This window comes from Pseudophryne corroboree, chromosome 3 (genome assembly GCF_028390025.1).
Source record: "Pseudophryne corroboree isolate aPseCor3 chromosome 3, aPseCor3.hap2, whole genome shotgun sequence".
NCBI lineage: Eukaryota > Metazoa > Chordata > Amphibia > Anura > Myobatrachidae > Pseudophryne > Pseudophryne corroboree.
The window spans coordinates 49,004,103-49,015,665 of record NC_086446.1 but is presented as its reverse complement, the minus strand read 5'-3'; the positions used below and the strand labels follow the sequence as shown (position 1 = coordinate 49,015,665).

Sequence of the window (11,563 nt, the reverse complement as noted above, 5' to 3'; positions counted from 1 at the left end):
AAACACAGAATGGTCCTTTAAATACCACACTCGCAATGTGTCAATAGTTTGCGAGCATATCATAGGTCTCCTTCAAGCTGAGACCTATGATATGCTCGCAAACTATTGACACATTGTGAGTGTGGTATTTAAAGGACCATTCTGTGTTTTCTGCTTTGGATGTCTGCACTATTGTTATATTATTTTTTTCAGTTCAGACAATTCAATACATGGTGATATCCGAGAAGTTACTCCCCATAGAGAAACAAAAGGGAAGTAATGGTTTATTATGTGTAATCATTTAGGACTAAATCTGCGCAATTTATACACCTATTTATTTTCTAAACTTTTTAAATAAACTGACATTTATGTTTTGTATGCATAGGCTGTTAGTCTATAGGGTGTATTCAATTGTTGTCGGAAACTGCCGTATTGTCAAAAAGACAGCAGTTTCTGACATTTTTAGGTTGACAGCCCGGGCATTGATAATCTCATCAGGGCGGTACGTCAGTCTCTGAATTTTACTTAGACTGAAGACCCTCTTACAAATGATGAGGTGGTATTTGCTCAACGACAGAGCTCTCCAGTGTGTTTTTCCTTTTTCAGAATCTCTTAATAAGCAGTTAATAGAGGCTTGGAAGGATCCAGATAAATGTTTTTTTTATTCCTTCCCGGTTTCTGTCTAGTTACCCGTTTCCAGAGTCGGTGACATCTAAATGGGAGAATCCTCCAATGGTGGATTTGTCGGTGTCGAAACTTTCAAAAAAGTTAACCATTCCAGTACCAACTGCTACTACGCTTCAACACCCGTCAGAGCGTAAACTAGAAGCTATGCTAAAGTCAATGTATACAGCAGCAGGGGTGCTGCTTAGACCTGGTTTGGTTGGAATTTGGGTAACTAAGGCTATGATTATATGGATAACACAGCTCAGGTCCGCCCTACAAGACCCCCACCTTATGCTTCTCGCTGATCACATCTGTGAAGCTGCTGAGTATCTGTGTACAGCTTCTACGGACGTCTGCCAGGTCAGTTCTCACCTTTCAGCGTCACTAGTTACGGCGCAAGGGGCACTCCTGCTGCATTCTTGGCAGGCGGAGGCAGAGGTCACACAAGGAATAGAAGCGTTACCTTATGCTGGCAAGAAGTTGTTTGGTCCTGAATTGGACAAATGGATTTCTGAGGCCACGGGGGGAAAGTCTGTTTCCCTGCCATTGCCTCCACAGGTACCTAGACGGAAATACTCTGGTCCAGCGTTCAAATCCTTTAGACCTCAGCCCTTTTGAGGCCGTGGTAGAGGAACAACCACACATGGTATACGTGGTAGAAGACGTGGGTTTCAACAAACCACCACCCGTCGTCAGGACGCTAAGACCACCGACAAGCCAGTGGCATGACTGGCTCCCAGCCCATCTTGGATCTTCAGTTGTGGGGGCACGCCTTCAGACGTTGCATTTGGCGTGGTTCCAGACATCCACAGATGGGTGGATCCGCAATTTAGTGTTAAAAGGTTACAAAATAGAGTTCGATTGTCTCCGTCCAGAGCGCTTTTTCAAGACAGGACTGCCTGTGTCAGAAGACAAGAGGGCGGTTCTGCAGATCGCGATTCAGTCTCTGCTAGATTCAGCAGTGTTGATTCCGGTCCAAGTTCACCAACAAGGTCAAGGTTATTATTCCAGTCTTTTTGTAGTTCCAAATCCGGATGGCTTTGTCAGACCAATATTGAACCTAAAGGGACTCAATCAGTATGTCACTTACTACAGATTCAAGATGGAATCCATACGGTCAGTAATTGCAGGTTTAGAGCCACATGAATTCATGATTGCGCTGATCTCAAGGATGCGTACTTACACATTCCAATTTGGCCACCGCATCAGAGGTTCTTAAGGTTTGCGGTACAGCAAAACCATTATCAATTTCAGGCTCTACCGTTTGGCCTTTCATCAGCGCCTCGGGTATTCACCAAAATGATGTCTGTGATGATAGCTCATCTCAGATCCCTAGGAGTGATAATAGTTCCGTACTTGGACGATCTGCGCATCAAAGCCTATCCTTGGCCGCTCCCGCTACGTCCGGACCTGTTACAACAGGGTCCGTTCCTTTACCCCGATTTAGCGCAGCTGCGTTTGACGGGGTGGCTGTTGAAACCGCCCTCTTAAGAAGAGAGGGTATTCCGGAATCGGTTATACCAACCATGTTACATGCTAGGAAGCCAGTTATGGCAGCTCATCAGAATTTGGCGTGCCTATATAGGTTGGTGTGAAGCTCGCAAGTTTCCGACATCATCGTTCAAGTTATCCCGTCTTTTGCTATTTTTACAGACGGGGTTGGATGGAGGATGACGTTTATCTACACTAAAGGTACAGGTCTCTGCCTTGTCAATTTACTTTCAATGGCGTTTGGCTCTTTTGCCGATTGTACACCCCTTCCTGCAAGGTGTCCTCAGAGTACAACCTCCATTTATACCTCCTACAGCGCCATGGGACATGAATCTGGTTTTAGATTTTTTACAGTCTTCATTTTTAACCCTTAACACAAGGGGATGTTAAGTTTCTCACTTGGAAAAAAAATTTCTCCTAGCCTTAGCTTCAGCAAGGCGTGTTTCAGAATTGGGTGCCTTGTCATGCAAGCCACCGTATTTGGTGTTTCGTGATGACAGAGCGGAACTTCGGACGAATCCCGCTTTCCTACCAAAGGTAGTGTCATCTTTTCACATCAATCAACCAATCGTAGTTCCTGTGTTATCAGAAGGTTCAGGAGCTTCTGCTACTTTGGATGTGGTACGTGCACTATGCTTTTATGTAGCCCGAGCGTCTACAGTACGTAAAACGGATACATTGTTTGTTCTCTATGATGCTGTCAAGATAGTTTGGCCAGCTTCCAAGCAGCCCTTATCCAGATGGATTATGCTGACTATACGTCGGGCTTATTTTCATGCCAGGCTACAGCCGCTGGCATCAGTTTCAGCTCATTCCACACGTTCTGTGGGAACTTCATGGGCAGCAGGTCGTGGGGCACCTTTGTCGGGCGGCTACATGGTCATCAGTGCACACGTTTGTGTGCTTTTACAAGTTTGCTACGTTTGCGGCATCAGCATCTAGCTTTGGCTGTCTAGTGTTACAGGTGCCAAACAGCTCTCCTGCCCACGGGGGAAGCTTTGGTACGTCCCAAGAGTACTCCAGTGACCCCTAGTGGATGAAGAAGAAAATAGGATTTTGTTACTTACCAGATAAATCCTTTTCTTTGAATCCACAGAGGGCACTGGACGCCCACCCAGAGCAGTTTTTGCCTGTATTGTGGTAAGTTCAGTGGATCTTATGGTAACACACTCTCACCGACTTGTTCAAATGTTCAGGTTATATTGATTATTGTGTCAACTGTTTAGTTGTCCGTTACGTTATGTGTCAACTTCATTGTTGTCCGTTAGGTGATAATGTTATATGTAATTCTCCATTGTTCATCTTCTCTATCGCTCCTGTTCGGCTCAGTTTAAAACACTGAGGTACTATGGGAGTATGGAGGGGAGGAGAGTTACTAATTTAAATATTCAGTGCCTGTCCTGCTAATGCCCGTCCATATCCCAAGAGTACTCCAGTGCCCCCTGTGCATTCACAGAAAAGGATTTATTGGTAAGTACCAAAATCCTATTATCTTTAAAGATGAGGGACGTTCAGAAAAATACCAACGCGCTTCGTCCTGTGGAATTCATCAAGGGTTAGTATAGGAGTTGGACAGGGCTTTTATACCTGACATAATTAGGGCGTGATTGATGATCTCACTTCCTGTTAGAAATCCATGTGTTTTGGGGACATTACAAATTATGTTAAGGCACTGTTGGATAGATATATGGTACTATTGGTGCATAAATCGCATGAGGAAGATGTTATTAAAAATGTGTAAATCACACTGGAAAGTCATATTCAATGGTAATCCAGACTTCCTGTTCCGAATGCGGAGCTCGTCACTTCTGCCTCACTTTCGGTGTTCCAATAGTTAGACTGCGCATGTGTAGGCGATTAGAGGTGACATCCGGATACGGGAATGTGTGGAATCCAGCTTCTAGTTGCATCACTTCCTGTTTCCTCCGTTCAGCATTGTTGCGGAGGCCATTTTAGAGAAGATTATGATCGTAGACAGTCTTTAAGAAGTGCAGGGGAGCCCAGTGGACATTTTTGAGGGGATTCTGTATTGTAATTGTTTCTGGTGGCTGGCTTTGTATATCGACTCCCAGAGAATCACATATTAAAGAAAGTTGATATTTTAGAGAACAGAGAGAGGCATATCCTATTATTCCTGTTTTGGACTACTGATATAGTAATAAAATTAAATATTTGGATAATATCCATTTTTATATAGAAAAGATGGATCAGTAAGATTTCTAAGTATTATGCGTGAGTTATTCAATATATCACTATACATAGAAATAACAAATCTGTTGTAAATTGTGTGATAATATGCAGACACATGCAAACTTATTATCCATGTGAGATTACACATAAGAAAGTATGGGAAGTGCTCCACGGTATTGGCTACAGAACCTAGTCTTCCTGGGTGGCCTCCCATCCCAGTACAGGCCAGGCCCACCACTGCTTGTCTTCCAAGATTAGACTAGATTGGGCATGCCCAGTGTGGTGTGACTAGTTTCCAGTGGGCAGGCAGACGGTAATACATGGGTGTAGCAGTAATCTTACAGTCAGAGAAAAGGGGCTATTTGGTAACTCTCATTGAAGCCTTCTGGATGGAAAGTTCTTAGTTCCAGTACATTTCCCTTCTGGATAGTAGGTTGGAAAGAATACCATCTCTTTCACCTAGGGTTACCAGTTTTATGCCCTTGAATGGGAGTTCATCTCGGTTAGAATTGTGATGCTGCAGGAAGTGTTTGGAGACCGCATGGGTTTGTACTTTGTTTTTGTTCTGAATGTACTCTTGATACACGTGTTTTAGTGGTGTCTTGGTCTTTCCAACATATTTTATTTTGCATGCTTAAAAATATAAATATGTCAGTTTATTTAAAAGGGAACATACTAAAATTGTTTCACAGAGTACAGAGGGTTTTATCTATAAAACAGAAATATAGCTTCAATGCAAATGTAAAGTACATTTATAACACAGCATAAAAATAAAATAAAAAATTCCAGTAAAATAAATAATATTCTGTAGGTGTAAAGACTGCGTAGCAAATGCTTTTCTTTAAAGGTGAGGTATGTGCAGAAAATCTCAACGCGTTTCGTCCTGTGGACTTCATCAAGGGGTAGTATAGGAGAAATTGTAACATGTTAGGGAAACCTCTCTACATTCAAATGGTACAAGAAGAGGGTTGGCTAAGAAAGTCGGACAAGACATGTAATTGCTCAGGCATATAAGAGGAAAGACCTTGTAGTCTCTTCAGTCTTAAGGTCACATTCATTTGGGCCAGTTGCTACTTCTTGGTACAAACATCTACAGGGGACAAATGCATGGCTGCAGTTGGTCTTCCCTCACCTTCTCTTGGATTTTGCCAATACTGCAGATACACAATATAAAAGAAAAATCTTCCAAGAAATGGAACAACAATAATACAGGTTTGTTTTTAGTGCTTAATTGTTGCACATGCTCCCCCCCCCCCCCCCCCCCCCCCATCCCCTATATATTAACTGCTTTGGTACATCCCGTTCATCATGGAGTCTGTAAAAGAAATAAACTATTTATGATCCTGATGCTTTTTTGTTAAGCTCCATAGCATCCCATTATAGCCCTCCCTTGTAAGTGTTTATATTTTTAAGAACCAGCTTGGGATGTCACATAAGAAAAGGTTGATAGGAGGAGGTCAGTGATGGACCTTCTGGGGATGTAAACTTTTTCCAGTCTTTCTCATACAAAAGAGGAAGTTATGGCTGATGTGGAATTGTTCAAGTAATTTACTTGTGTGTTTTATTCCCTGTAGATGGATGTAACAGAAGAAATATATTGGCTGAATGTCCCATTGTATCTCCAGATTGTGAAATAGAAGATAAATACATCACACAAGATTCTAAAGGAGAAATCCATGTGAGCCCAGTTATACATCCAGTACCTCACAGTGCTGATATATCATCTGTTACCTCTAACCATGAGCAGTGTTCTGATAATTCAAATATTGGTCCATCTATCACAGCTCTTACAGTAGATGAGATGTTTTCCAGTTCTATAAATGCTAGTTGCTTTATACAGAGCACAATACTTCTTACCAATCAGCCTACTAAGACAGTTGGGAGGACATTTCCATGTTCTGAGTGTGGGAAATGTTTTACACGCAAATCAGATGTTGCTAGACATCAGAGAAATCACACAGGTGAGAGACCATTTCCATGTTCTGAGTGTGGGAAATGTTTTACACAGAAATCAGGTCTTGTTGCACATGAGAGAAGTCACACAGGTGAGAGGCCATTTCCATGCTTGGAGTGTGGGAAATGTTTTACAGACAGATCAGCTCTTGTGACACATAAGAGACGTCACACAGGTGAGAAGCCATTTCCATGTTCTGAGTGTGGAAGATGTTTTACACGCAAATCACATCTTGTTATGCATCAGAGAAATCACACAGGTGAGAAGCCATTTCCATGTTCCGAGTGTGGGATATGTTTTACACGTAAAGGAGATCTCATTACGCATGAGAGAAGTCACACAGATGAGAAACCATTTTTGTGTTCTGAGTGTGGAAAATGCTTTATACGCAAATCAATTCTTGTTGTACATCAGAGACGTCACGCAGGTGAGAAGACCTTTTCGTGTTCCGAGTGTGGGAAATGTTTTACACAGAAATCGGAGCTTGTTCTACATGAGAGAAGTCACACAGGTGAGAAGCCATATACGTGTTCTGAGTGTGGGAAACGTTATTCACGAAAATCACATCTTGTTACACATGAAAGAAGTCACACGGGTGAGATGCCGTTTTCGTGTTCTGAGTGTGGGAAACGTTATTCACGAAAATCACTTCTTGTTGTACATGAAAGAAGTCACACAGGTGAGAGGCCGTTTCCGTGTTCTGAGTGCGGGAAATGTTTTACACGCAAATCAGTTCTTGTTGTACATCAGAGAATGCACACTGGTTATGATTAGAAGATGGGAATGGACAGAAATCAGATTCTACAAGAATAAAAATAATTCAGCGCTAAAGATAAAAACATTCAATGTTTATTACACACAAATAGTGCTAGTCATATATATGACATACATTTAGAAATTATATATAAATATACTGTTGCAACAGGAAAAATAAAAAATATATAAAAAACACCAATAGATGTGGGGCAAGGAGCAACACTGCTGAAAAATAAATGTTTCAGTATAAACTGATCTGTTTAGCTGGGAAAATTCATATGAAGGCCTGCTTCCTAGGGAAATTGTATTAAGCCAGAGATTACCAGTTCCATTTGAGTCCTCCAATAGGTTAGCACTCCTGTGTAGCAATGGAGATCCTCTTACTGGCTGTATTTTTCCATGATGGTACTCTGCTGCAGGGTGGACCGTAGCAAGGTCTTTCACAATGGCTTGTCAGAAAGTGTCCCAATAGGACCGCAGTTCCCAATCACTGGACAGCAGGCTTGTGTCAAAGATTTAAGAGTCCCAGACTTGTCACTAACGCGTTTCACTGCTGGAGCAGCTTTTTCAAGGTATACAAGCAGTGTGCCAAAAAGCCCTTTATATAGCAGTGTTTGATCACAATACCCCACAGGTGTGTACAAATCAATCAGTACAAATATTGTTCAAATTAAAGAACTAACCTAACATAATTAAAATGTTGACAGCCAGAAGAATAGTCCTAATAAGCAATCAAAAAAACGAGGTTCAGAAAGTATAAATTAACCAACATTTAGTATTCTTAATATGGTCACATGGTCATTAATCCCGGAAGTGGGAAGTATTACAATATCTTGCTGTGCCTGAGTATCAAGCCTCTTTCATTTATTTAAGATGGACACATACTGTGACCAATCGGATGTTGATCACATGGTCACAGATCAGTCACGTGATCGGACTCCGATCACGTGATGTGGCCGATCCCCCCCCCCCCCCCGTTGCCTAGAAGCAATGGTAACTGTTCTACAGCGGAGACAGGTATCGTGCCCCGTCCCCACTGATGAGCTCACAGGGAAGTGAGATATTCTCTTCATCAGTCACGTGATCCAGTTACGGTCACGTGACCTAGCGTGTCATCATGTTGCCCAGCAACAATATTAAACAATAAGATATCCCCTTTGTTTATTTTAAAATAAAACAATATATATGGATCTAACTCGGCGACCAGCCTCAGAACAGTCGTGTCCGTGGGCTAGATGAGGCGCTCCGTCCACCGATGTCGCCACACGGTCGACAGCACCGCGCCCGTCTCACACCACCCAGGGCCGGCCAGGACACAGTGTCATCATACCGCCCAGCGGCAGCAACAGACGCCACACACCCATAGGACCACGGACATAATTAAAGCATAAAGGATAACATTCATACAGGTTGAGTATCCCTTATCCAAAATGCTTGGGACCAGAGGTATTTTGGATAACGGATTTTCCGTATTTCGGAATAATTGCATACCATAATGAGATATCATGGTGATGGGACCTAAGTCTAAGCACAGAATGCATTTGTGTTGCATATACACCTTATACACACAGCCTGAAGGTAATTTTAGCCAATATTTTTTATAACTTTGTGCATTAAACAAAGTGTGTCTACAGTCACACAGTTCATTTATGTTTCATATACACCTTATACACACAGCCTGAAGGTCATTTAATACAATATTTTTAATAACTTTGTGTATTAAACAAAGTTTGTGTACACTGAGCCATCAGAAAACAAAGGTTTCACTATCTCACTCAAAAAAGTCCGTATTTCGGAATATTCCGTATTTCGGAATATTTGGATATGGGATACACAACCTGTATAACATCCTAAATATGTAGTCACTCATTGCGTCTCATAAAATCTAATTGGTTAGGTCATCACATCAGGGAGAGAAAACGCTAGGTCCTTAATTAGTACCCATAGACATATTAGAAATAGGTCCCCCGTGGCAGCGATGACCCCATATATAGTCAAAACTGTATGGGTTCGATGGTCACATGGTGTTGATAATACAATTTATCACAAATCATGGCTGCCAAAGGGAACCACAATATATATATATATATATATATATATATATATATAAACGATATGGAGAGATTTATATATTGCAATAATTCCAGTTCAGAACCCACTAAAATATCTGTTGGTAAAAATAAACCCAAATAAATTACCAGTTTTTATATTTAGTAATATTGTCACTTTGTAATTATATGTATGTGAATATATATATACACCCACATACATCCCAAATCTACAAATGATTAAAAAATATGGTCATATACACCCAACCAAAAAACGGAATATAATCGTAATTAGTTAAAGCCACAATTGAAGTCTTACAGCATCTGTCAGCACCAATCCTACCTTGGTAGTTTTTTCCTTAAGAAATCAGATTCTGTTAAACTATAAATTACTCATACGCCTTTACTGAGGTGACACATTTGCAAGCATAAATTGTTTTCTTTTAACAAGTTTTATTTTTTTTTTTTTCATCATATAAATTTTTATTTTATGTCAGAAACACATAATTCAATTGCTATAGCATAAACCGTAAACAGTAAACAGGGGGCTGTATAGCCAGAATTGTTACTAACACAAATACAAAAAGTTTCTTTACGAGAACGGTAAGAGAGCGTGGTGTGGTTGATAGAGGAGTCATGTAGGAGACGGAGAACTCGAAAACAAGGAGTTCAGAGTTATGTAAGAAGGGAGAGAGTGAGGAAATAGAACAATTTCTTCGAGAGGATGCGGGTCCAGGGGATAGGAGAAGAGAGAGAAGAGGAAAGAAAGAAAAGAAAGAGAAAAGGGAAGGGGGGGGGGATGTAGGAGGAGGGGCAGTAGTTGCGGGGCGAGGTCCTTAATTAATTTAGTCTTGGGAGGGGGTAGTCATGGAATCTGTACCATGGGAGCCAGGTGGAGTGGAACTTTTTAACTGTGTTTTGGCGAAGACTAGTAATGTATTCCATGTTTGCGATAAACCAGATTCTATTTGTAAGAGCCTGTTTGCTGGGGGCTTCTGGATTCTTCCATTTACTTGCTATTTGGTATTTTGCTGCGCAAGATATAAAGAGAACCAGGTTTTTAGAGTCCTTAGAGATGTGATCAGGTGGAGAGCAGAGGAGGAGGTTTGCGGGCGATAGGGGTGCTGGTAAGTCGATTAGTCGTGAGATAAGCTTACGGACCTTTGCCCAGTATTGAACAATCACCGGGCAAGTCCACCAGATGTGATAAAACGTGCCTATGTGGCCGCAGTTCCTCCAGCAAAGGTTGGAGGTGTCAGGATAGATCCTATGCAATCGGTCCGGTACTAGGTACCATCTTGTGTATATTTTGTATGAGTTTTCTCGGATGGCCACACTGATGGAGCATTGCGAAATCGCGGTGCGGATTGTGTCCCAACCCTCGTCCTCTAAGTGGCACCCCATGTCGATCTCCCAGGCTATCTCGTGTGCTTCGAGAGGTGGGGGTGTAGGGCTGAGGATGGTTTTGTAGAGGAGGGAGATGGTACCTCTATTGGTAGGGTTGTAAATACAGAGTCTCTCAAGAGGTGTGGGGGCCGATAGAGGAAACGTTAACTGTAGGGAGGAAAGAAAGTGGCGAATTTGTAGATATTGATAGAACAGAGAGTTAGGTAGGTTGTACGTAGTTTGTAGGTCAGAGAATGATTTAATGGAGTGTGTCCCCGTGAAATGGTGTATTCTGGTAGCTCCTGCCGAGATCCAGGGGCGGGCCATTTCCCGAGAAAGTCCTGGGGTAAATGCTGGGTTGCTCCAGATGGGAGTCAGAGGGGAGGGGTGGTTTGATAATTTTAATTTTTTGTTTAGATTCCGCCAATGTGTAAGTGTCAGTTCAATTGCGGGAGAGGTGCGGTGGGGTGGGGTGTGTAGTTTATTAGAGAGCCAAGGCAAGTGAGAGACAGATGGGAGTCCCGACAAATCGCTCTCCAAATCAACCCATCTTTTAGTGTGCTTTGGGGCATGCCAGGAAACCATTTGACTTAATCTGGACGTGTCATAATAGCGTTGGAGGATAGGAAGGCCCAGACCGCCATTTTGAGAGTGTTTGGCTAAGATATCCCGCCGGATTCTAGGCTTTTTGTAGTCCCAAATAAATTTACAGAGGGAGGATTGGAGATTATGAAGAGTCTGAGAGGGCACCGAAATTGGAAGTGTCTGAAACAAGTAAAGAAGTTTGGGAAGGATATTCATTTTTATAGCGTTAATTCGTCCCACCCAAGAGAGAAAGTAAGATTCCCATTGTTGGATATCAGTGAGGATTGATGTGATGAGAGGGGGGTAGTTAGCCTTGTAGAGAGAGCTGTAGGATTTGGTGATGGAGATCCCGAGATATTTGAGGGAGCGTCTGCGCCAGGAAAAATTAAAGTTCTGTTGTAGTTGTGATTTAGTTAGTTTGGGGATGTGTAAAGAGAGAGCTTCGGATTTTGTCTGATTAATTTTATAACCTGAGAGGTTACCGTACGTGGTTAGTTCTTGGAAGAGG

The 11,563-nt window shown here is 42.0% G+C and overlaps 1 protein-coding gene across 1 annotated transcript in view; it reads left to right on the top strand.

Annotated features, from left to right (window-relative positions):
• LOC135057147 (uncharacterized) overlaps positions 1-9,856 on the top strand; it is a 150,302-nt gene extending 140,446 nt beyond the window's left edge. Inside the window, exon 11 of the mRNA XM_063963045.1 lies at positions 5,901-9,856. Coding sequence (XP_063819115.1) covers positions 5,901-7,054 — 1,154 coding nt within the window. The 3' untranslated portion in view covers positions 7,055-9,856. The remainder of the gene's footprint in view (positions 1-5,900) is intronic.
• The last annotated feature ends 1,707 nt before the right edge of the window (positions 9,857-11,563 follow it).